This window comes from Eucalyptus grandis, chromosome 11, assembly GCF_016545825.1.
Source record: "Eucalyptus grandis isolate ANBG69807.140 chromosome 11, ASM1654582v1, whole genome shotgun sequence".
NCBI lineage: Eukaryota > Viridiplantae > Streptophyta > Magnoliopsida > Myrtales > Myrtaceae > Eucalyptus > Eucalyptus grandis.
In genome coordinates, this window is record NC_052622.1 from 43,979,508 (window position 1) to 44,006,386 (window position 26,879).

General features: G+C 39.6%; 3 protein-coding genes across 3 annotated transcripts; all 3 read left to right on the forward strand.

Moving 5' to 3' along the window:
• The first annotated feature begins 2,792 nt into the window (after positions 1-2,792).
• On the forward strand, positions 2,793-4,852 carry LOC104425794 (transcription factor BEE 3). Its single transcript, XM_010038598.3, has 6 exons — positions 2,793-3,279; positions 3,415-3,546; positions 3,686-3,751; positions 3,852-3,920; positions 4,022-4,099; positions 4,533-4,852. Exons 1-6 carry the CDS (start codon positions 2,872-2,874, stop codon positions 4,623-4,625), a joined length of 846 nt encoding a protein of 281 aa, XP_010036900.2. The 5' UTR covers positions 2,793-2,871; the 3' UTR covers positions 4,626-4,852.
• A 5,508-nt stretch (positions 4,853-10,360) lies between these two features.
• LOC104425793 lies at positions 10,361-15,307 on the forward strand. The gene is made up of 9 exons (XM_010038597.3): positions 10,361-11,143; positions 11,315-11,546; positions 11,861-12,030; positions 12,229-12,371; positions 12,575-12,752; positions 12,869-13,448; positions 13,673-13,785; positions 14,500-14,743; positions 14,854-15,307. Exons 1-9 carry the CDS (start codon positions 10,953-10,955, stop codon positions 15,079-15,081), a joined length of 2,079 nt encoding a protein of 692 aa, XP_010036899.2. The 5' UTR covers positions 10,361-10,952; the 3' UTR covers positions 15,082-15,307.
• Positions 15,308-18,358: 3,051 nt separating this feature from the next.
• LOC104425792 (synaptotagmin-5) lies at positions 18,359-26,596 on the forward strand. Its single transcript, XM_010038595.3, has 14 exons — positions 18,359-19,037; positions 19,866-19,940; positions 20,027-20,134; positions 20,513-20,545; positions 20,639-20,728; positions 21,445-21,567; positions 22,574-22,717; positions 23,408-23,827; positions 23,973-24,107; positions 24,378-24,596; positions 24,699-24,971; positions 25,153-25,290; positions 25,746-26,048; positions 26,181-26,596. Exons 1-14 carry the CDS (start codon positions 18,849-18,851, stop codon positions 26,406-26,408), a joined length of 2,478 nt encoding a protein of 825 aa, XP_010036897.1. The 5' UTR covers positions 18,359-18,848; the 3' UTR covers positions 26,409-26,596.
• Positions 26,597-26,879: the final 283 nt, after the last annotated feature.

Sequence of the window (26,879 nt, forward strand, 5' to 3'; positions counted from 1 at the left end):
TCCCTATAATGGGTTTAGAACTTTTGCACAATTTTGAAATACTTTTAGTAGTTATTAGTTAAGTGCATGTTAACTACTGAACCAACTTCATTCTAATACTACCCAAACATGAATTTCTTCATTTATATGAAATTGAAATATGTATCTTAGTATAAGTTATTCGTTAAATAGTATCATATTTCATACGAATCTTCCTCTTTCAAACAACATAAAAGTGGAATTCTTAGTTCATATTATATGCTAATGAAAAATACATGGACTCAATTACATTACAAAATTCCTAATTGTCGTTTTTATATGACAAAGGAAAAATGTACATTTATTAAACAACATCATTTAAGGAAATACATAATTGGAACAGTTATCAAAATATTATAATTTTTAATATTGGCTAATTTGCAACATCAAAACTCATTAAAACTGATGCTTTTTTTTTCTTGAACAATTTTTTTTTAACAAGGCAAAGCACTTATCCTCGTTGGAAGCAAAATGGGTAGAGAATGCAAGAGGAATTGCTCTTTATAAAATAATGATCTTGCAAAATTAGAATCATATGTGTTGCTTTTAAATACAATTCTCAAAGAAAATTTCGTTTCGGAATATAATTATGCAGATAACAATCCTATTCACAGGGGAGCGAATTATCCTAGAAAGATGATTTAGAATGCCCAATTGAAGAAGTTTGGTGATGATTTCCATATGGGCAGTAGCCAACTAAAAGGCAAATACTAAAGCCAGAAGGAATAGGATAGGGAATAGAAGCATGGCTAATGTCAATCAAATCCTTACCATCAATCAGATGGCCATGGACACAATCCCCCCATCACTCTAAACCGATCGATAGGATCTTTGGAGTTCAATGTAGCTTCCAAATTCAGTGCAAAATCCATGATGGCCTCAATGATTAACCTTTTCAATGGTCTTGGCTATAGATAACCTTCTTTGTTGGCCATGACAAGCATGGGCAAAATCCATTGTACGATCTTGAAATCAAAAGGGCCTTGGAATCATAAACCTATCATGACCCTAAAAAAAATTGAAATTTGAGAAGAAAACAAAAGTTCATAAAGTAGGAAAAGCTGTGTACCTTGAATTGAATAGTGAATTTGTGAAATTGCGATTACTTATGGGTCAATTTTTCTCTATGAAATCACTAAAACCATCATTATATTGACATTTTTTTCAATTGTTTTTTCCTCCTTTACAAAGTGTCTAGCAAAATTTTCTCTAATGAGGAGAATTAGGACGGAACGAGTTTGAATATTATTCTAATGATGCTTAAAAATTTGATTCCTCATTGGGCGAAGAATGGAAAAAGGGCGAAGTAAGACAAGTACATAGGAAGGCCGTCTATTCCTCGGAACGATCGTTAAATTTAAAGTCTTAGGACAGCCATCCTTGAATTGCTAAAAAATTAAATGCCCTGTCACGTGCCTAACACACACCTCACATGTAGTGACTCCCTAATGAAACTTTCACGTTGTTTTTTCCCCTCCCTTTTTACCAGAATTATCAAAAGCTAGTGTAGCACATAAGAAGACAAAAGACAAAAATCAAGTGTGGGGTGTTGCCCCTTCTTTCAATTTTTGGCTTTTATCGTATTTTATTTTGATTGTTTCAAAACCAAACACCGAAAACATTATGGAAAAAAAGAAGCTACAGAACAAAAGATATCTCGTTTAGTGATTATAGTGAATAATTGAAATGCAAATCTTATTCAATGACTTGAAAGTACAACTTAAATTCATTTTCGATCTTGAAAAGTCCCACCGCCCTAGATTGCTTGTGAGACATTTCCCATCTAAGGACTTAAATGAGATGGCTTAGCTGGAGTCAACCTTAGGTAGGTAATCCTGGACCTATAAGATTTCACAACTGCCGACTTCATTCTTTTTTATATTATATATATATTTGCGATCATCTCAATCGAACGCTGGAAATGACTCAAGTCAAATGTCATTTGTGGACAATTTTCTTGGGGTACAATGTCTATCCCATATGTTAGGAAAGGTTGGAGTATAACACGCATCCACCGAAACAAACAGCACTCCATCTTCACACGCATAATAACCACCTAATTGCTCCAACATCAGATGCGCCTACCAAATGGAACGACAGCCCCATTTCTCGTCCAAATGCAAGTTTTTCAACAGTGATGAACAGTGGCATCCTTGGACAAGATTGTGTGGTTGTGATGACAATGCCCAGACATGGGCCATCTTCTTGCTCCTTACATGCTTGTTAATTTGCACAGCAGAGCCATCCCAGATTCCATTTCTTCTTTTTTTCTTTTTTCGCCTTCCGTTTTATTGAAATTTCAAAATACCATTTATTCTTCACAGGCTGATCAATTAAAAAAATAAAATAAAGTACTTCAGCTTCTCAAAACCCTCCAAGAATTTTCAGTGAGCTTCATAATATATCAACAGTACAAGTCCAGAGAAAAGAAAAACGAGGAAAAAGAAGTTCCACCTAAGCCTTGAACTCTTCATGTAATGGAAATGGGACCCAAAAAAGTTTCTAACAGGACCCCCAAGTCTCGATGTATCATGGGTTCCTCCTGTATGAAAAAAAGTGAATAAATGAAAAATAAATAAATGCCCATAAAGGGGACACAAATCCAAGAACATAGAATTAGCCACGTGGCCTCCTAAATACTAGCCTTTTCCATGCACTAATATCACTAGAAAAGTGGAAAAAGATGATAATTATAAGAGAAAAAAAAAAGAAAAAAAAAGATAGAAAATCTTACTTTGCAAGATTTGCTCAGAAATCACAGTATAAATACAAACAAGCCTCTCAGGCCAAAATCCCCCACACTAGTTTTAGGCCCTCTAACGAAGGTGTTATAGTCTCTCCCCAGAAGTAACAATGGCGGAGTTCACATCAGAATTCTTGCAGTGTCTCAAGGCCTCATCGTTCCCGTTCATGGACACCGATCCGAGCATGGAGCTCCTGAGCCACCACTTCAGAGAGATGAACCCGACTGTCGTGATGGATCACTCGAGCTTGACCTTTCATGAGAACCCAATGGATGGCTTCTGCAGCGAGAGCCTGTTCCCTCACCAGGCCCCTGATTGTCCTGGAAGCCTGGCAGTCAGCGTCCCGGGATTTTCCCACCCTCAGGAACCGAACTGCGAGTCAGACTCGGTCGTTCAAACTGTCTTAACTGGTAACGGTGAGCCCCATAAGAAGAGGAAGGCATTGGATGTTTCACAGAGCAGCTCTGCAAATTCATCGGCCCCTGCTCCTTTGGACACTGGAAGGAAGAAAAAGCATGTAAGGGGAAGGGATTGATGAATCGATCCTTACTTCGTTTGCGTTGATTGTTAAAAGTTACTTTTTTCCGTGTGTTGGGAGTTTTGGGTGTGTTTTGGTTATTGAAAAGAGTTGTTCTTTGTTGCATATATGCAGAGTAGTAGTAGCTCAGGCAGAGGGAAGAGAATCAAAGGCAGCAATGAGAAGGTAGAGGAGAGGCCGAAGGAAGTGGTTCACGTCAGAGCAAGAAGAGGACAAGCCACTGATAGCCACAGTTTAGCAGAAAGGGTAAAGCTACTTCAATCCTTGGAAGCACAACAGCAAACGGCATTCGATTTACAATTGTTTTAAAATAGTATCAGTTGATATATTTGTTCTTTTATATTTGTATCCTACTTCAGTCAATTGACTCTGTTCCATCAAACAGGTCAGGAGAAGCAAAATCAATGAGCGGCTGAGATGTTTGCAGGATATAGTTCCAGGATGTTACAAGGTACAAATATGTTTCAAGAAACTGCAGTTGATGAACGCTTTCTAGGAATATCTTTCTTGTGTCCTGAAAGGTGCATATCATTTTGTTCTTAAATTTGCAGACGATGGGATTGGCAGTGATGTTGGATGAGATTATCAATTATGTACAGTCATTACAGAATCAGGTTGAGGTAAGAAACAGAAAGGAAAGAAAGAAGAGACAGAACCACCTCCTTTCAAAGCCTGAAATTGCTAGTTTTAGTCATTAACATTTTCATCTTGTTTGTATCAGTTCCTTTCAATGAAACTTACTGCAGCAAGCTCATTCTATGACTTCAACGCCGAGTCCGATGCCATCGAAAGAATGCAGGTACCAATCTAAGCTGACCAATCTCATGAAGTACAAACCTTTTTTTAACCAATTGATGAACTGTTAATATATAAACAGTCTATGCAAATGAAGTCTACCACCATACGGCTCAAAACCCCCGTTTTTTTTTAGAGCGATCAAAGAATCTTACCACTTTATGCATTGAAAGATCGCCGTTTTAGTCACCTCGTGACATATTTAACATCACTGAAGAGGGAAGGTTCCAATTCTTTTATTTTCTCAAACAAGTTTCAGCTCCTGGTGATAGAGACTCTCCTAAATGACAAACAATTTTTACCTGAAGAGAAGAATTCCTCTAGACTTTAAACCAATAGCCTCCCTGAGCAATCACCTATCTATCTATCTATCTACTTATTTGTTGATTTTATGGGTTCATGTGACTAAAAGAAAGTTGGACCTTCTTGGGTTGCAGAGAGCAAAGGCGTTTGAGGCAAAAGAATTGGAGAGGCTCATCAGAGAAGGACAAGGGAGACATGTCGATTTCCTCACAACAAGGCACGCTTGACAGCAACTTTGGATGTTACTCCCAACCATTTTCTATACAACACATGAAAATGTTCGACTTCCTAATATTTTCAATTTCTTTCTTTCTTTCTTTTTCCCCTTCCTGTCATAATTTATCTTCAAAATCCTCCCTGATACTGGCACAGATGAAAACTTCAATCTTGTAATCTTCCCACACATGTGAGTCCATGTGATCAATGATAACTAATGTCTTATGAACTCATCAAATTTGGGTTCTCTTCTCTCTCTCTCTCTCTTTCCATTGCCTCCAAACGATGCTTGCTACCATTACTAGAAGTGCTTGGCAATGTTGATAAGTCACGCAACATATAAGTGCGACCCGATAACACACATCATACGAGCAGAAGACATCGCGTGTCTGCTCATCTAATCGTTTGTGATTGGAGAATTGTTATTGTCGTGACGGCAATCTGCACAACTCATCAAGCTTCGCCAAGATCAGTCAAGATTTTGCTGCTTTGGACACGAACTTGACTCGATTGGACTAGAATGTGATGTGCTGCCTTGATGTCCATAATCACACAGTGATAGCAAGATGGCCCACGAAATTATTTTGGCTTTCTTGATAATGACGATCTTTGTCCTTTTCCCTCACAGATAAGTAGCATCAGTGTCATTGCTTGCTCAATTAACAAAAGTGAAATTGATGTCATTGTTGCTTTCTTCCTCCTTGTTTGATTATGGCATATCACTATTTAGTGTTTGGGAATCTGAAGAAGTCGAACATGTCTTAGCACAAGTGACCATGTTAACACGTTGACTCAGTAACTGAGATGTGCACAGGCGATTTTCGTTCGAACTAGCGATTGAAAAAATGACGCCTCGATTGCTTCAAGGCATGATAAGCGGAACGGTTGGCAATCTTAACCTCATGGCATTGGCATACTTATGTCAGAAGAGGTGAGGTTTTGCTAATCGAACGTTTGAGCCAGGGGGAAGAAGATTAATCATTGAACTAAGACAAGAGCTTCACATTATCATTAAGAGGAATCCTGTAGCCCCAATGTTGACTTGTATCGAGTGGGACCAATCTCCAAATGAATTATGACGAACAAACAGTGGAGAAATCCTCTTGTCGGTAAAATCACATGACTGTCTATTCTATTTGGCACTTGCAAATGGATTATGTATCTCCAATGCTACCAATGGCCCCGGCACTCATACATGTAGACCCAAAGCGCCAAATATTGCAATTTTTCTTACGGGAAAAGAATTTGGTAACAACAAGCAACTTGTCCAATCGGCATCAAGGATAGTTGTAGCTTGTCGACATACAAATAAATCTAAAACTAAGTAATATCAAGACTAAATAGTTGTATATTACTTCGGAATTACAAATATCAAGTGATTTATCGATCTAAATAGTCAAAGATAAAGAGCAATGGAGTGTGATTATTTCGAGTCACATTGATTGCTTAGGTAATTTTTTATATATTTCTTAAGATGTGCAAAAAAATGTTTGAAAAGTTAGGTTTTTGTTTCTTAAATAGCAAACTCTTCGATTTTTTTAAAATTTATTTTATTGTATTTTATTTTAGGGTTTAAGTTTAGATAAGTACGCACAAAATCTCATGGATGTTGCCAATTCAAGGGATGAATGATTGGGGGAGAGAATTTATTGGGCGAAAAAATAGGTATTCCTTGTATGATATCATATTATGTCGAAGGGAAGGAGGTAGATGCAATGAATCCGGGGAGGTTGAGCATTGAGTGGACAGCTTGAAAGGGCCAAACCATGCTCAAAAGGAGATGGACAAGGTGGGTTCTTCCAATTTCTTTGCTAAATGATAAGAGCCCTGGCGAAACCTTTTTTGGAGCCACTTTTGTTTCACTCCCCCAACTAAAAACCTCTCTTCCTTTGACCTCCCTTTTGACCAGCCACGCCACTGGCTTGTCTCTTGGAGCATATGCATGAACGAGGAGGGGAGATGGGAGAGGGATTCCCCAGGGGTCCCAACTTGGATTTTAGGGGCAAAAAAGTATGTGGTGTGGTTGAGAAGTGGATACAAGAACTACAGAAGTACCTGAGATGGGCAAGTTCAAGGATCCAAATTGAAAAAAGGGGGCATCATCATTGAAGCCCTTTTATTCTTTGCGCGTGTTCACCTAAATTGTTGCCTCCTGGCATGTGCTCGACTCTTTGAAAAGAATGAAAGTGGAATATGTCGAAAAGTCACCCTTTGGGAACATACAATGGAAGATTGAGAAACCTTGGCGTAACTTAGGATGTTTAAAAATGACGGACAACATCGTGTTATACGTTTAATTCATACTTCGGATCATTTTTAGTTGGAAAAATTTGAACAAACTATGTTGAAATTCATCAGGCATGTCAACTTGCACAATCTTTTTGGCCCCCCAAAAGACTACTTACACAACTTTCGGAGTTCGGAACAGGCATCGGCTATGTATCCAAACACGGTTTGTGTGTCCTTACTTGCAAGTCGGAGGAGCCATGCAAGCGGGCACCCCACTACATGACCAAGCACGTACTCAGCCGATCGCCACCACCAGCGGCACCACCTCGCTGGTATTGCTCGGTTATGTACATTCAGTCCAAATCATATCATCGAAGTTCGTGTTGAGAGAGACTCATTCCGCTCATCAGCCCAAGTCTTTGAAGGATCACCAGGTGGATGTGGATGTGCTTGGAAGGCATCAGTCTCAGCACACAGTTTCACATAGATTTCTACCGTCTTCAGTCAGTTTCTCAATTATTGGAGAGGCTTGAGTTCGAAAGCTTTCGAAATAGTTTAAAGGACTGAGAAAGAATGGCTTCTATGGTCAAAAAAGGGTAGCTGAGGGTATCAACTGATGTCACTCTCCCTCGAGTCTCCATGTGACTACCACGGCCCATGCCTAAAGAATTAATCCTCCTTCACAATATGTTCTTATATTTTTTTTTTAATATGAAAGATGTCAAATAGCTTTTTCTAGTAGAGAACTTGCTCCACACATTTCATCACAGCAAGTCATCTCATAAAACCTCTAATTCTAAGTATGTTGACTTTTCAGCATGACATTCTTTTACGTAAAGATGATATGTCTGAATTCACAAACAAATCTAGTACTTGCCTTTTGGTGCAGGAACTGATAGCAAAATAGCGTAGAGTCAAGATTACAGACAGGTAAAACTCCACTAGAAAGGGGGAACTAAAAAAGGAGCAAGCAGGAAGAAAGCAGAACTATTAGAACATATTTCTCTTTTTTTATGGTGACCCATGGGCATGGCCGTAATTAACCGGTCACCTAAAGGAGAACTAGCACAGCACCATGGCCCCCCGCTTAAAATCCAGATTCCAAGGGCAAGAATTGAACTCACAACCAGCAGTTCCTAAGCCGAAAGTATGGAACGCCCTTGCCATTGGATTGATTCCAGGGTATTAATCCATGACCAGGACAGCTAAATGAATCTTAGCAAGACAAACTCAGGTATTTTAGAAGATCATTACCAAGGCTGAGCTTGAGTGCTCATTTGGAGAGAGAGAGAGAGAGATGGTTCATGTAATGAAAGGAAGATTCTGTCCGTGATCACTTATCTTACGTTCTCCCATTGATTTATTTAGGATCGTCGGAACCGTCGTTTTCTATACAGAAGAGGAACGTTACCGATGTGTACAAACAAGAATGCTTATCGGCAGTCGAGAGCATCTTTGGACTTGAAGAAGTCATCGACGGGGACTGGTACTTGTATTTTACGCATGGAAGTTGCATTTGTCTGGCCAAGAGCAGTAACTGTTGCTGTTGATATGGAACATAAACAAATGACCATTTTTCTTTTCAATTTTATGTGAAAATCCAAAATTTTATCTTATGTTTAAGAAATTGTGACGAATTTTATGAGTCTCGAAATTTTTTTTTGGTTGTATTTGAAGTTTGGGATGCTCGCATTTCACGTGAATAACATATTTTATATAAAAATATAAGCTCTAATACAAAACTTTCTTTATGGCTTTAATGCATTGGGTTTAGAATCCGATTGGGATGTAATTTTCCTATTTGACATCTGATACTGTACTTAGATTGGAGAGAGAGCTTTGGAATTATCTATTTCATTTAGGACATATAAAGCTTTTTCAAAAAATATTGAATCATAAAAAGGAGGAGGAAAATTAAAGTCGAGAGAGGAGAAGGCAACGTAAGCATTCTTCCTTCATCGGCCATGACAGTATTTATCGCCAAGTCCTTGAAATCAAATTTTAAGGGATCTGGAATCTCCAAGTTGGAGACACCAACTAAAACAGGGATGGAAAACGTTTTTCCAATATGGATTATTGCTTGAATATCTACATCCAATGCATTCTCATTTTTATACGAACAAATATGATTATTCGAACTATAGAACGTAATGAGCCTCATAAATGTTTGCTTGACTATCGAAACATTTTTTTTTTGAAACATTTTTTTTATAATATAATGAAGCATGATGAAATATAGACAGAGATTAATTGGTTATTCAAATATATTTACTGAAAACCATAAGTAAAACATTAATTTCCCGACAAGAGGGAATTCAAATTTATTTCACTCCTTCCTTACTCAGGAGTTCTTTTTTCCATTTATATGCAAAAAGAGCTTTGTTAGCATAACAATATTTGAATTACGGTGAGAATAACAACTAATCGTGAACCGCGAAATCGAAGGTCGACGAGTTTGGAAACATATTTAAACGCATGACTTAGGAATACGTGAGTGGCCCTAAAGTGGGGCCCGTGTCATCGGATTGGGCTTCAGCCCAAGACCTAAAACCAAAGGTTGGCGAGATTGGAATCAAAGACCCAAAATGGGGCCTACGTAGTCGAATCGGGTTTTAGGATTGGGCTTCGGCCCTAAACCTAAAACCAAAGGTTGGCGAGAAATTGAAGGCCTAGAGCGGGGCTCGCGTCATCAGATCGGATTTCTCCGTGATACGAAATCGAAGGTGGGCGAGATTGAAAAGATATTTAAGCGCGTGACCTAGAGGTATAATTGTCATTTGGATCTTGATCTGCGGTTGCGATTGGCCCAGAGCAAGGCCTTTATGTCATCGGATCAGGTTTTAGCATTGGGCTTTCGTTGGAGCTACTGACGTTTGCGATCCACACCATCCCCCGGTGTCCAGTTGATTTGGAGAATGGGACAACCGACCCAAAAAAAAAGTAAAAAATTAGACAACGGGACCCACGTGGAATCGCTTCTTTTTTTTATTTATTTAAAATGACATAAAAACATTTTTTATTTTTGTTAATACACAATAATGAGAGGAAATTATTTTTGGCTTCATCCAAATATCAGGTCAAAGATAGTCATTATTTGTGTTTTTCTATGTGACCAAGCAATAATATCCATGGCACGATATAAGTAATAGCACGCATGTTTTTCGCTTCATTCAATAATGTGAACTAGCGGGCTTAATTTGCATAATTGGGTATTTGGGATCCCGTACTTGGCAACTTCACCAAATTTACAAACGTGTCGTTGTTGATTGTCACCTAAAACTGATGTCACCTGCCCCATTAGCAATTAAAATACAAAACTTTTCAATGAGTTTTTAAAAAAAAAAAAAAAAAAAAAAAGGAATGCTCAAAGGTAATAACAATGCATCCTAAGCTTACGATAGCGTCAAATATAATGTCAAATGGTAAGTAAACGGAAAAGGCCCTTCCAGCTCACACACGATGCGGGGAAGACACGTGCCCCCCCGGGTGTCGATCTTTACTTGCTCCCACTGCTTTCTTGTCACAGAAGAAGAAGGAAAGCTTCCGATCGATGACGATGGCGATATGCTAATAGCCTCCATCGCTCTCTGACTACTCTCTCTCTCTCTCTCTCTCTCTTCGTTCTTCCCTTCCTTATCTTGGCGCTCTTCGCGCCGCTTTCTTCTCCGGATGAATCGCAGCGCAGAGAGATGAATCAGTGCTCCCCCTTCGCCCCTCCCTTGCTTGCTCGTTGAGCTTCCGCGGATTGGACGAACGCGTCCGGACGACGGGCAGCGCCGAATCGTTGATCGGACGCCCTCGTCGGGGGCATTCGGGCATTCGTCGAGTTGCGGTATTTGGGCTTCTCTTCTGATGCGATTGAATTGGGGGGTATTGAGCTGCGATTCTGGTGGATTCGGTGTAATCGGACGTGGTATCAGTAAGTCAAGTTGTTCTCGTTTCTTGTCCGTGTTGGGGCAAATGGAAGGGAATGGGAGTTCGAGTTTGGTTTTGTGAGTCCTGGGGTTAAGAGCGTTGGAGTGGAGGTTGCTAGTCCTAGAATCGGTGGGGCTGGGTTTTAGGATCGAGGGGGGGCTTTCGGGATCACGTAGAGCGGGGACGCTTTCGAGATGGCGGTGGCAAGCAAGACCAGGAATATGTTGGAGGGTCTGGTGAGGGAAGGTTCGTTCAAGTGGTTGATTGGGAACCGGACCTTGTTCGGTGAAGAATTCGAAGAAATGGGGAAGTCTCCGTCGGCTCAAAGGAACTGGATACCGGAGCTGTCCCCGATAGCGAATATCGTCGTTCGCCGATGCTCAAAGTAAGCACCCAGCACCTGTATTAATCGCATAACGCAATCCTTTACTTCGATTGCGGGGATAAAATTGGGGCTCTCACAAAGTTGGTAACTTGATGCCGTATCGTAGCATTGGATTTGGTATCTCACAGCATAATGTTCTATCTCTTCATGACAAGCAATGCTTCAATGCAGAGTCCTCGGTACTCCGACGGTTGAGCTTCAGGGGAGCTTCAACAAAGAGGCTTCTGATTCTGTAAAGCATCCATCGGTCTACGCGAGGAACTTTTTGGAATATTGTTGCTTCAGGACACTTGCACTCTCTATTCAAGTAACCAGCCATCTGGCTGATAAAAAATTCCGGCGCCTAACATATGACATGATGGTAGCTTGGGAAACACCCGGTGCCAGTGAATCTTTAGTTCACGTCAGTCTCCCTTCATCTACATGTTTTACCTTAAGTATACCTCCTTTCTCAATTCTTCCTAGAGATGTTAATACCTGCATTTCTTGGTGGGAAATTTGATATCTCTTCACTTGTGAGCCTGTGCCTGTCGTTGTTTGTAAGTGTGAAGAACAACATGGTGAAATGAAAACGCATCAAAGATTATTTAGTTGACTTTAGCGCTTGGTTGCTACAATTCGATGAAATTGCTTATATGGGTTTGTTATATTGCTTAGGTATTCTGTAATCTGCACCTTTTACCGGTTGGAACGTTTACTGTAATTTTCCTAATGCAGGAAGGTGAGGATGTTACTGTCGGTGTACAAGCTTTCTCCCGTATAGCTCCAGCTGTCCCTATTATTGCAAATGTCGTTATTAGTGAAAACCTTTTTGAAGTGCTCACCGCTTCTACGGGTGGTCGGCTTCAATTTTTTGTCTATGATAAGTACCTTACAGGTCTGGAAAGGTAATACATCTCAATTTCTTGCATTTGAATTATTTGGAGAAGGCAATTATTGCATCGATGAGAAAATTTTTACTCTGTATTGTGGAATGTATTTAGAAATTCAATAACGATGCTGTCCTAGCCTATCTTTATAGTTATTATATGTTATCTAAATTGTTTTTTGGAGGTACTTTCATAATCTTGTGTTCGTCCCTGTAGGGCTATAAAAAAATTGAAGTCCCAGTCAGAATCATCCCTCCTTTCAGGCGTTCGATCTTCTAAAGGAGAGAAGATTCTCGAAGTGGATGGAACCGTAACAACACAACCAGTTCTTGAACATGTAGGAATGTCTACATGGCCTGGTACTTATCAAGGATCAACATTCTTAGATGCTAATTTTCAGTAAATATAAAATTCTTCCATCAAATGAAAAGTCCCATTGGTCAAAGATCTTTAGCCTCAAGGCTCATTGTTCCTCACTTATTTGAGCATTGGCCAGTGATTGTAGTTTTTGTTTTTCTCTTTTCCCTTTCACTTATTTCTTTCTTTGGTGTTGCCCGTGCAGGTCGTTTAACACTGACTGATCATGCCCTTTATTTTGAACCACTTCGGATGGTATCTTATGACGATGCCAAAAAGTATGACTTATCAGATGATCTGAAACAGATTGTCAAGCCTGAGTTGACTGGACCATGGGGCACTAGGTTGTTTGACAAGGCAATCATGTACAAATCAACATCATTGTAAGGCATCATGCAATTCTTTAAAGTTTAATATTCACTTCTTATGATTCATCTTTCTGAAATCAAATCAGTTCATTGGTTCCCTGCATCTTTCGTAATGTCTGCACTTCATGCAGATTGGAACCTGTTGTCATGGAGTTTCCTGAACTCAAAGGACATGCTCGTCGTGACTATTGGTTGGCAATAGTCCGGGAGATTTTATATGCACACCGCTTTATTAAGAAATTCAAGATCACTGGAGTGGAACGAGATGAAGCACTTTCAATGGCTGTACTCGGAATCTTACGGATACAGGCCATTAGAGAAATTAGTTCCTCAGTCCCTCTTCACTGCAAGGATCTTCTCATTTTTAATCTCTGTGATCAACTTCCTGGTGGAGACTTAATACTGGAAGCTCTTGCAAACAGGTCGTCCATGAGGGAACTAGACCGTACTAATAGTTACAATGATGGGGGTGGTGGGATGTATTCCGTTTCCTCGCTCGCCATGATCTCTAGCCTTGGGTTCTTTGGGAGTGGTTCTAATAACATAAATGAAACAGGACTTGTTGTTGGCGAGATTGCTGTGGGGGAAATCAGTTCGTTAGAAAGAGTGGTGAAAGAATCTAGAAACAGCTATAAAAAGGTGGTGGTGGCACAAGCAACTGTTGATGAAGTTAAAGTGGATGGGATTGATACCAACATGGCAGTCATGAAGGTAATAATGATGATAGTGGTTCAATCATTACTTTCCTATTGGTGAAAAATAAAAGTTACTATCTATTTATGTAGGTTTGACATTACTGTTGTCTCTGTGTGTTCATGTTATTAAATAGAAGGTGGTAACAAGATGGTTGTAGTAGCGTCCTATCCCAAATAGCTGAATTTATCAGAATATGTTATTCCGTCGAGATCTTTGTTTATATTTTACTCATTCCGCAGGAGCTACTGTATCCTCTCATTGAAGTTGGCAAGTGGTTTCTTTCTCTGGCATATTGGGATAATCCTTTTCACTCTTCCATCTTCTGTTTGGCCATCACGTATGTCATTTGCAGGTAATGTGCTGTTATTGCAAACCATTTGCTTGTTGACCCTATCCTTCTGTCTAGAGTTATACCTGCTTTTGTCTTTATATTCTTTTCTTGCTTAGAAGAAATATGTTATCGGTTGCCTGGATGATGAAATGATTTTTTTTGCCCGAATTATGATTAAATAATTTATTTGCATTTTTTTCTGCATCATTCATGGGGAGATGGAAAAGTCTGGTTTGTGGAACGTTTTGGGAAATGTCTGAGTGGGTAGTGCGTGTGTTATCCTATTTTGGGAGGGTGATTGGTAAAGTCTACCTGACAATTTATTAAGGTTTTTGGCTAACATGGTCTATGGCAGTAAGAGCCAACTTTAGCGTGACTAAAATCTTTCTGGCACTCTGCATGCTGTGAATTTTTGTATGGTGTTTGACATCAGATGGTCATTTATTTTGCACAAAGCAGTATTTTATGTGACCTTGAAAAAGCTTCTCAAGTTTTCTGCTGGAAGATAAATCTGCATTGATGGATTCTTCCAGACTTTTCTAGTTTTTGGTATATTCTCTTGACCTGCGAATGCATTGAATTTGTCCAAGTGCATCATGTGCCTATGAACTTCAAACATGAATCTCCTCAGGAATTAAGGTGGAACTGGTCAAAAGAAGCTGCAAGAATTCTGTATTTACTTGGCATGCATATAAAACATTGATTTTCTAAGAACATCTTATATGTGCTTCGCAGGGGATTGCTCGGTTATGCCTTTGCATTTGGGCTCGTGTTTCTTGCAGTTTTCATGGTACTTAATAAGTACCTTAGTGGAGGGAAATCGATTCATGAAGTTAAGGTGATAGCCCCTCCTGCGATGAACACAATGGAGCAGCTTTTGGCTGTTCAAAATGCAATTTCCCAAGCTGAAGAATTCATCCAGGACACAAACATAGTCCTCCTGAAATTACGTGGCTTAATGATGTCCATTTACCCTCAGGTAACCAGAATAAAGACTAAAAGTATCATTCTCAGTTTTCCAATTCTTTATTCCTTAGTCTTTGAAATTTTGTATTCACAAGTAATTTGTTTGTTACATGTGCTTATTAGGCAAGTGAGAAATTTTCAGTAGCTCTCTTTCTGTCGGCGCTGGTGCTCATTCTTGTTCCCAGTAAGTACATATTGTTAATGGTTTTCTTGGAGACTTTTACGAGATATTCTCCTCTACGGAAAGCAAATACTGAGAGATGGATGAGGAGGTTGAGAGAGTGGTGGTTCAGTATACCAGCAGCTCCCGTTGTTCTTGAACGAGAGAAGGAAGATAAGAAGAGAAAGTGATGGTGTGAGGATATGTATAGGTGTTAGAATGCAGGTAAGTTTTCTGTTAAGGAGTTCCTGTACATTGGAAAAAAAGAAGGGAAGTCTGCACGAGATAAATCATGAATCTGTCTAGTTGCTGTATATACTTGAAAGTGCTTCGGCTTCTGCTGACGTTATTGCACTTTTATCCAATCTTCAACGAAGTGGGAATATAACAAGCTTTTAACATATGGCTTTTCTGCTATTTATGATTTCACAGTGGCTTTATTTTTTAATTTATCATGAAAGGTTGCAGGCTTTATTAGTACGTCATATTTGACAACCCTTTTGTTTTTTAAATTTGTTATTCTTAGCCAACATTAAAGAAGGCTGTGCTGCTTCGTGGTTTGTACTTAGAAGTGCCCTGAAATTTAATTTAATTAACTACCCATATGCCTTTTTGTTTGTAAAAAGGATCTGGAAAATATACATTTTGCTGGCAAACTGTAATTGCTTCATATACAATTAAGTTGGCTGCGTAGCCTCTGGTTACCTCATGTCGTTGACTCTTCCCTGGGTACAAGGAAAAGTCTTTTACAAGTACAGACGCCCTGCTCAACTTAATAATCTTTGCTAACTTCTCGTCACTTGAAAATTTGGTGTTCATAATGAGTCAATATCCATACTCATTTCTCGTCCGATTAGAAGCCATTATACCTGGCTATGTATGTCTCCACCCCTTCTTATGTTGCGGATTGATTGCACTCTGTCGTGTTGCTAACCAGCTTCCAATTTACCACAAGCTGATGGGTGGTAAGTGAAAGTTTGATCCTTTCCCTGCTATTTCTTTCGTATTCTTTTAACTCTTCCATACGTGACTTGACCTTCTTGATTCCTTCAAGTCTGCATGCTTCCTTCTGGTAGCGAAACTTCAAATATGTCTCCATCCATTGATATATGAACTTCAGCCTTGTCGATTTGTCTTTAGTTACTTATTCATGAACCCATGTCTAGCAGGAGGCAGGCATTCATGCCTCTTCGACTGAAAAAATCTCAAATTCCGAAGTTCCCACCTAGTGTTTGATGTGTTTGCTACTTCAAGTTGTTCCCATTTCCACGCTGATGTAGGTGCTAGTAGGGCAATTATGGCAGGCATTTCACTGTTCACCAGTACATCAGACAAGAATAAGGCCTGAGAGTGCTGTGTGGTCCATGGATCACTCAATATGTGTGCTAGCTTTCATGTCTTTCGATGGGGTGTTCCCGGACGAAGAATAGACGTTAGTGCACGAGGTGGTCCATGGATCACCAAACTGTGTGCTCCTGGCGTGACATTCCATAACGGCCTTTTGTCTCGGTTAACGCTTTTCTCTAGATAGAGAGCAATCGACTGCTGGCAACATAGCGTGAGGTCTCAACCGTTGGAATTCTTATGAAAATGTCTAACGTGTGTGAGCTCAAGGGTAGTAATTCTTCGTCAGGTCTTGTTCGGGTTGATGGGCATTACAAGTAATGACATTGGCTGGCCACTTTCCACATGACTGGGGACTCGCACACTGCTACTGGGGCCACCGGCCAGTTGGCTACCGATTAATCTCCATCGGGCGTAGCGATTTTCTCTGTGGTCCTAAAGCTTCTCGTAGCACCAAGGGTCGAACCAGTGATGTTCTTTGCGTAGTCTGATCGAGACAAACGTGGTTGAAATAGAACTTTGGAGGCGCTAGGAGAATATTCCCAAGACGAAGGACGACACTCCTTCAATACAAATTGACTTTGGGATTGCAGTACCGTGTGGGACAAAGTCGTATCTTTCTCGTGCGAATATTATGTCAATTCGATTCCATCAGGAAACTGCTCCGTCGAAAAGCAATTTTGGCATTAACGTGCAGCAAGCGAATTCTTTTAAATCTCCATGAACTTTCAGGATCTCATACGTTTTCCTTGCAACTTTTCATTGTGTTACCACATCTACTTTTCCGTTTGCATGTGCTTAATATGCGATGTTTTACAAAAACGAATCACTCCAAACGCACGCCAATCTGGCAAATTCGATCGAGTGATCGTGTGCAGTTATGGTTAGCCGACTCTAGGCCTGAAAAAAAAGTAAATGCCGCTGCTGTTGATCGGAGCGACAGTCGGACCTACACCCGAGGTTCCACGATCGTACGGCCCAAAGCGAACCGGAATGTGAAGCGAGGAGAGCGTTCTGGACCACCACCTTAATAAACCCGATTCCCAAGGTCCTTCCTAAGCGGTGCCACGTGGAAAGTAAAGAAGAGAAAATATAATCACGTTCTAGAAGCCGCTGGGGCCCACCACTTCCCAGTTCCCACCACCAAATGAAATTGATGCAATTTGGAATTCCGCAGTTTGACTCCTCGAAAAAGGTCATCGCCACTGAAAGTTCAAAGATCGACCGGTGAGCCGGATTTGACCCGACCCACGATCCCGGGCCAGTCGGTCAAGCTTAGATTAAATCTTCCATATATATATATATATATTGCTCACATATTTGAGAATGTAATTCAGCTCCGTTGAAGAACTGTTATAGCAGATGCGGTAACTAAAACAAAATTGAAATTGATAAAAACAAAAAAATATCGAATTTTATGTGAAAAATCTAACAGGAAAAATTACAAGGCAAAAGGGAAATAAAATCCACTATAAAAATCAAACATTATAAAAAGTGACTCCGAAAGATTTAGACTCTATCTATCTCAATCCAAAATAGGTAAACTTTTTCTCAGAATCCCTCTCCAACTAGGAAACCATTCAATTAAACCTACTCAAAATAAAAAAATTACTTAAATTAAGAAACTTATTTTTCTGACTCAAACTCAAAAGTATCCAACAAGAATACTTTGCAAAAGTTAGAAACTTCTACATCAAAACCACGGGGTCAAATTCAAACGTCAAATGAATGTACGATTTTATCTTCTCAATTGTGCTATATTAGGAAAATAAAAACTGAAAGAAAAAAAAATAGAGGAGGGTGGTGTGGAAAATACCAATATCCTTTTTCTTTTTTTTTTAAAACTATCTCGATCTTACATATTCTTAAGCATCGCAGGGTCAAAAGTCAACCAGAGACCTTCCCGAAAGTGGCTACCAACTCGGTAGGCTTCCACTGTGTCGTCAGCCGCGAAGGTGTCCGAACGCGAGGAGCCTCCGAGAATGCTAACCATCTTCTTGGGGCGGGACCCACGAGCTCTCAATCTCAATCAACGGTAAATCCAGTACAGCTGTCTCCCCCTTCGTACGTTCGTTCTAGATAAACTGATGTTTATGTCCGAAGAATAAAATAAAAAATTATGATCTCGTTGGGGACGACGAAAGAGGAGGCACGAGCTGACTCTTTTTCCACCCTCGATGGCAAATATCTTGCGTCCGCAATCGTTCTCGACTTGCAATTTCTTGCCTTTACTTGCCCTCAGTCTTTGACTTTTCCGCCCCTCCCTCTCTCTCTCTCTCTCTCTCTCTCTGTGTAGAAACTGTATGGGCAGCTGGAGGAGTCTGTCTGAATTCCTGCTGACCGCTTTCTTTACTCCGACCGTTGGACGCCACCCGTGATTCTTGATTCTCAGAGGATCAGTTCTTCTGGGCAAGTTTCAATCCCTCCGAAACTCGATGCTGCCGCTGGTGTCTGTCGACCGCTCTCAAGTTTAGATTTTTTTTTTTTTCCCTCTTCCCCTTTTCTTGTGGCGATTTTCGCCATGGTGTTGTGAGCGTCGAGGTTCTTTCTCGGCTCTATTCTTTTTGCTGCGGCCAAGAAAGGGAAGCGGGAGCTCTGCGAGTTTTGACTTTCGATGGGTAAGAGAAGGAAGAGAGGGGTCAACGTGGAAGAGGCGATGGAGTTCTTGAACTACTTGACGGTGGAGAAGCCTCTGCTTCCGTTCTTGATTGCTTTGATAGCGCTTGGCTGGGCGATAGAAAGATGGGTTTTCCCTTTCTCGAATTGGGTCCCTCTTGTTGTCGCCGTCTGGGCGACGTTTCAGGTGAATGCTTCCTGCTTGATTCATGTTCTTGACTCTTGTTTGACCGGTTCTTTTCTTGTCGGGAATGAAATGAAATTTCTGGTTATATTCTCGTCTTTCATTCTTTTTCGGTGAAAATGTTCTCGTCTTAATTTGCTTTGCACCGTGATGTTTCTTTTTGTATGATTCGATCTTGCTTTTGTGGCTTTTGTTGTGATCTGATGTTTGTACCGTTACGGATGACTACTAGTTTCACTTTTTTCAATGATTGGCATTCCATCGTTTCGAAAAAAAAAACTGTTATGATCTTATTTTCCAGTTCTCCCACGATATCTGGAATTTAATTATATAATTTTTCTCGACCAACCTTTTCCTTTCTTCGGGTTTGGGTTGACTGCTTTATGACTTATGGTAGTTAGGATTGGCCCAATTGTGATCCTCTGGAAGACGGTCATTCCAATTAGTTTATCCAAGATTATGACACTTAATCTTTGCGGTTGAGGTACATTTCAAAAGTGACGGATGATCTCGGCAATAAGTTTAGTCAAGGGCTTGAGAGGTCTCAATTGCAGGTTGTCAAATGAGGTTGCTGTTTCTTGGAATCTGTCCCTCATATATTGCATTAGGTAAAGTTTAGAAGCAGAGATAGCTCAAGCTCAAATGACATTCAAGTCAATGAATAATCAGAATCCATCAAGTGAATAATAGAGAACTAAAAGTTTTAGGCCATGCTTTGAAGTTTTCTTTTCTTCTTCCCTCAAATATGTCAAATCCTGTTCCAAACAACTTTTCCAAGGGAAGTTTCCCTTACTTATCTTCAGTCTAGAATTCATTTTATGGTGCCTGCAGTATGGAAGTTATCAACGCCAAATGCTTGCGGAAGACCTGAATAAAAAATGGAAGCGTGTCATACTGAAGACCTCGGTAACAATCTTCTCTTCATTCGGAACCTGAACATTGAGAATTAAAAATTCATCCTCTTCATTTGGTCTATTCGCATGTTCTCACAGCCAACAACTCCTCTGGAGCACTGTGAATGGCTGAACAAGCTGTTTATGGAACTCTGGCCCAATTATGTAAGCCCAAAGCTCTCTGCAAGATTCAAATCGTTAGTTGAGGTGAGTTGGGTTGATTTCAATGTTTATTATTGATTGTTTTATGTTTAAGTTGAACAGGCATGATAGGTGTAGGATGTCATACCGCATTAAAGTTAGAAACGCTTGTGTTGCATGCTTTGGGAAAAATGACATTTTCTTTGACACAATTTTTCTTTTTTTGGGGAATTTCTTATTGTCAGAGTAGAAAATGGATGTAACTATGTTCTGCTTGAAAGAAAAGGAATTGGTAGCATGTGCAAATATTTTTCTTGCCAAAAAAATAATGTGAAATCTTCCCCCAAATTCACTCATCTGAATTCCTTAATGCTAGGAAGAAACTAAACATACAATTATTGTCCATTATTATATCTGCTTAACAGTCTAATATTTGTTTTGCAGAAACGTCTAAGACACAGGAAGTCCAAGCTTATAGTAAGTCATCTTTTGGACTATTTGTTGGTAATCTGTCTTTTTGGGTTACTGGTGAATATGAGCTTATGTCTCTTGGCATTGTCTTTGCTGTAGGAAAGAGTTGAACTGGTGGAGTTTTCTTTAGGTTCTAGTCCACCCAGTTTGGGTCTTCAGGGGACTCGGTGGTCAACTACAGGTGATCAGGTTTGTTATGAAGTCTTACTGCATAATTTTGTAAGCATGCATCATATTTTTTTGTGGGCATACTAATATGTACTTGTGCCATATATATATATATATATAGAGAGAGAGAGAGAGAGAGAGGTTTCGTGAAGTACTTTTTTCATGAATAGATCAGTAGTTCTTTTACCTTCTTTTAGTTGCTGTTTGTGTGTCGTGAAGTACATTTTTCATGAACAGTTCAGTAGTTCTTTTACGTTTTTTAAGTTGCCGTTTGTGTCAAAGATTTATGCAAGTATTCACATTTGCATCCAACCAATCTTTTTCTCCTCTCATCCACTGGTGACACTTCTTGAATCCAAAGTGTTCTTTTATCAGATTTAGTCGATAGTGGGAGGGCAAAGTTTAATGATCTGCTTCTGTCATGGATATCTGGAAAGATGGGCTGCATAGGAGGTAGATGAAAGTAAAACATGGTCGCATAAAGAGGAAAATGATTGGTGAACTGTTTAAACTAGAGGATGTTGAGTATGAATTGCGGCAACTTTACTCCATCTGCATTGAGAATTCTAGAAACTAAAGATAATTTGAGGATACAATGTTGATTGAAACATTTTAGAGTATGGTTAATGCTAGAATAAAGTGGCTGTGCAAACTTGTTTCTTTCTCTTTATTGAAGTATGAGTGTTACTATTTTCAGTTCCTGACATCTAATGGATTTCTTTCTTTTTTCTTTGTAGAAAATTATGCGTTTGGGATTTGATTGGGATACAAGTGATATGAGTATTTTGTTGCATGCTAAGCTTGCAATGGCAATTGGAAATGCTCGGATCGTCATTAACAGTCTACATATCAAGGGGGATGTATGTAATACAGCCATTTTACTGCTGTTAAATCTAAAGATTTATGACATTGTAGAATCTGCATATAGGCTTGTACATGCATAAATATGCACAAGCAGCCTAGCAGGTATTCATTCACAAGTAGCTTAGGATGTTTATTGAAGTCATAGTTTTCGTGTTAAGATTCAATATGTGAATGGGAGTCCTGACAGTGAAGTGATTCAATGTTCAGTACAGTGATGATCTAAGGAGTAACATCTTCCTGATAAAAAGAACACTTTAAAACTTTGGGTTGTGCAGGCCTGTTTGGGCATCTTTGGTTTCTAAGTCTTAACCAACTGATGCTCCTTGCTACAAGTAATGTTCATTTACATTATTTACATACAAGTGCCCATACTTTACAGCTTTTGGTGGAAGAATTTACAGGAAGATAGTACTGCCTTGACCGGGGTATTGTATGCATTATGAAAATCTTAGAACAAAGACATAGCATTAATTTTGTTTCGTGTCTGCATCCAATTTGGTCTTTTCTCAATTATTTTAGGAGGTTAGACCCTTTCCGACGTATAGTTAATGTGTTAATTGGACCTTGAGGCTGGCTTCCTGTTGTCCAAGTCAAATGTTATGGTGCCTGCCTGCTTCAATTCATGGACTTTAGAAATTAGAAATTTTAATTTTCCATGATAATGATGAGCTATATCAAATATCAGTTGCTTGCTTACAGGATAGAACATAGCTGGTTTAATTTTCTGTGAGTTACTTGTGAAATTGAAGCTTGAGGTATCCCAACGAGGTGATATTAAGTGCTTGAAAGTGTAAAAATAGCAATCGGTCCATCCTGGTTACATAAGCATGCAATCATTTAGTTCACTTGTGTTTTAAAAAGAATTACGTTAAGTGCCCTTAATTTCTGTTTAGTCAGATGCGGTGCATCTCTGACGGAGTTTCTTTCAAGTTTTGGTGATGTGCTGGCCATCCCTGAATTGCAGCTTTGGGTATGTTGAAACAATCTATTTTCCATTTGCAGCTACTCTTGATGCCAGTCCTGGATGGGAAAGCTCTATTGTACTCATTCATGTCTGTTCCTGAAGTGAGAATTGGAGTTGCCTTTGGCAGTGGGGGAAGCCAAACATTGCCTGCCACAGAGCTGCCAGGAGTATCTTCTTGGTTGGTGAGTCTTTTGCCATTTCTATATGGCATTAGTCACTCAGTCTAACTTCCACAGCATCTTTCATTTTGATTTTCTTCTTCCAAATTTAGCAGGGATGATTTGTCTATTAAGAGTGTTTGCTTTCAAATGCATAATTTGCCATGATTCTGCCAAGAATCCATTGTTACCTAAGTACACTTGAGATAAGAAAGCAATTTATCTATCTGCATAATTTAACATGGCAAAGTATTCAAAGCAGGTTTAATGGTCAGTCAATTTTCAAATCATTCTTCACAACAACAAAATTTTACGAACTTTGATTCTTTTCTAGAGCTCTGGTTTTTTGTTCGATCTTTATGTGAGTACAGCATGTTAAAATGGGTAGTGAGCTCTGAAAAAGGAGTAGATTTTGAAGGATCTTACAGTGTATAAGGTATTAAACAGTACAAACCCCAAATAGTGGAAAAGGACATCATTGTTTGTTGATCTTATTTTTGGATGTTTGGCGAATGGCATATCCTGTCTTATCCTGTTCAAACAGAATGAAGAACTGCGCAGGACTTGTTGAACCATTGATTTGTCACAAATTGCTTGTATTAATTGGTCATTTAACTCTCAGATGCACTGCTTCAAAATATTTTAGATGAATTCTGTTGATAATGCTCTTAATAATAAATTCTTTTTGTCCTCACTATACTCCGGTTGTTTTAGGTAAAAATTCTTACAGATACCTTAGTCAAGACCATGGTGGAACCACGGCGTCGTTGTTTATCTTTGCCAGGTGATGATTTGAGGAAAAAAGCAGTTGGTGGTATCATTTACGTTAAGGTTGTTTCAGCCAGTAAACTTTCTCGGAGTGCTTTGAGGGGAAGCCCATCCAGAAGACAACATAGTTTTACCATAAATGGCACATTGGAAGGACACCTTGACGACAAGGATCTACAGACATTTGTTGAAGTTGAACTTGGGGAGTTAACAAGAAGGACACATGTGAAGACAGGTTCAACTCCTACATGGGATTCTACTTTTAATATGGTTCTACATGAGGATGCAGGCATCTTGCGTTTCCACCTTTATGAATGTACGCCAAACAGTGTCAAATATGACTATTTGGCAAGTTGTGAGATAAAGGTACTCTTGCATGTTGTAATGAAGCATAGAAGTTACATGTGAATCAACTTTCATTTGATGATAAAAAACCCACTGTTCAATTAGTAACCTATTCCACTTCTTTATATATTGCCTGCTAACTTGTAAATTGCTTCTTGATGTGTAGGTAAGGTATGTTGCTGATGACTCGACAATATTCTGGGCAATTGGGCCTGAGTCTGGCATAATTGCCGAGCATGCTCAATTTTGTGGAAAAGAAGTTGAATTGGTTGTTCCGTTTGAGAAGGCAAGTGTGGGGGAGGTATGAGTTCTAAAGTCCTGTTCCAATATAGTCATGACTATGATTATTGACATTGTTGTTTTACCCGCCAGCAATGTCTCCAGGAAATTAATCAACCTATTGACTCTTGACATATTCCTAGCATTTAAATATGCAATGTGGTTTTACGTGACCTATAAATACACTATATACCTTTGTAAATTTATTTTTGTATCATGCTTGTGATGCCAAAAATGTAATTTGTGGTGAGATAAGGATGCAATCTGAATGACCGACTACATGTTACTACAGTTGACAGTGAGGCTCGTCTTGAAAGAGTGGCAATTCTCTGATGGTTCATATAGCTTGAACAACTTCCCTCTCAGCTCTCGAAACTCCCTCAATGGATCATCAAATCTGCTCTCAAAAACTGGAAGAAAACTCAATGTCACTGTTGTTGAAGGGAAGGACTTGATTTCAAAGGACAGAAATGGAAAGTGTGAACCCTATGTCAAATTGCAGTATGGAAAGGTAAGTTTTACTTTTCATGTTACTTGCATCACCATTTTTCAAAGTGTGGACTTTCGGTTGATGAATCCACGGGTTAGTCATGTCCCAACCTTTCATTTTCAGGTCCTACAAAAGACGAGAACTGCGCATACCTATAATCCAGTTTGGAATCAGAAGTTTGATTTTGATGAGATAAGTGGTGATGAATGCCTAAAGATAAAGTGTTACAGCGAAGACATGTTTGGTGACAATAATATTGGCAGTGCACGAGTAAACCTGGAAGGACTGGCTGAAGGGTTTGTCAGGGACGTGTGGGTCCCATTGGAGAAAGTTAATTCTGGGGAGCTGAGGCTTCAACTCGAAGCTATCCGAGTCTCTGACCCTGAAGGATCCAGGGTATGTTTTGCTTCCCCAGAGAGTGTGCAGAAGGATGCTCATCTTGAAACAATCGAAATGAAACACCTTGCATAGTACTGCACTAGTTTCTAATGTCGCACCACACAATTTTCCTGTACCAAAGTATGTCTCATTAGTGTTTACACTGATACAAGTTTGCTCAATATGCTGAAATCTTCAGGGTTCAGTAACAGGTTCCGGCAATGGTTGGGTAGAGCTCAGTCTCATTGAAGCAAGGGACCTTATTGCTGCAGATCTTAGAGGAACAAGCGATCCATATGTGAGGGTACAGTATGGAAATTTGAAGAGAAGAACAAAGGTTAGAAATCATGCTTTTTAAACTAAGTTTTGGTTTTCATATTCTCATCAAGTCATGCAAAAGCCTAAATCCAGCGAGTTGATATTTTCTGTGTTAATGCATCTGTCATTTAATATTGTGGTGGCCAGCTAATGATATCCCTAAGCACCTTTAGACTCGTGGTCTTTTTAACTAAATCTTGCTTAGTGCCATGCGTAGCTTAGAACATGCTAGTTCCAGGGATTCTAGTCCAGCAAAGTCGAGGAAAAAGGTGAGGAAGACTGTAGTTTGTCTTCCACATCATCTCTAGGATAGTGTAGTGAAAAATAAATCATGATCACGGCAGCTTGTACTTAGTTTCTTGAATTTCTGTTAAAGATTTTGACAATATTTAATTACCAGTTTCCATGCGTCTATATAAGAAAGCCCAATCTCGTACAGGATTTTCTTACCTAGTGCCATGTCCGGCATTGCAGGTTATGTACAGAACTCTAAATCCTCAATGGAATCAGACCTTGGAATTTCCCGATGACGGAAGTCCCCTAGAGTTGCATGTGAAAGATCATAATGCGTTGCTACCCACATCGAGCATTGGCGATTGCGTGGTGGAATATCAAAGGTTGCCTCCAAACCAGATGTTCGACAAATGGATTCCCCTTCAGGGAGTGAAGAGGGGAGAGATCCATGTCCAGATCACAAGAAAAGTTCCAGATCTCCAAAAGAGATCAAGTCTTGATTCAGAACCATCCTTAACCAGATCGTATCGGATTTCTGGCCAGGTGAGCATATTCTATAATGGTGTTCAGAGTGTCTTTCTAAACTGCATAACGCCATGTCCTACATTATTTAATAGGAAGGTGTTGCTTGTTTGCATTTTGTGTCAACTTATGCTGCTAAATGTGCTTGGCCAGATGAAAGAGCTGATGGTCAAGCTTCAATCTTCGATTGAAGATGGCAGCCTCGAAGGACTTGCAACAGTTGTGACTGAGATGGAGAGTCTTCAAGATTTGCAGGAAGAATACATGGTCCAATGCGAGACAGAACAGATGCTTTTACTCGACAAGATAAAGGAGCTCGGTCAGGAAATATTCAACTCGAACTCGTCACCTTCCCTAAGCAGAAGATCTTCCAACAATTGACCAAAACGTTCAATATAGAGGCCACTACTTCCCCGTGATTTTTCCTAGGAGAAAGCTAATGTCATTGGCGATAGAAGTATTGTACACTGACCTCGTGTAAAGTTGAGTCCGAGCTCAGGAAATTCGATTGTACATGAATACCTGATCTTGAGCAGTTTTAAATGAGACATGCAGATATTTATTTTCAAGTCCATGGTATTCTAGATTTAGGAACTAGGTGGCTCCAGCTTTTCTTTTCTTTTTTTCAAGGCTCCAGCTTCGAAAGAGGACTTCAAACTCGTCATGTTTTGCACAAAAATTATGTAATTAACCTGGTAACTTTTGATCTGCAAACAATTGGTACGATAAAGTAGCTTGCTGCAAATATTAATCAACTATTTCCCTAGATAACGAAAAACCACCCCCATGCTCTACTTAATGGTTTCACTTCAGTAGTCATGACTCGCGATATTGACAACCAAGGGGAGAAAC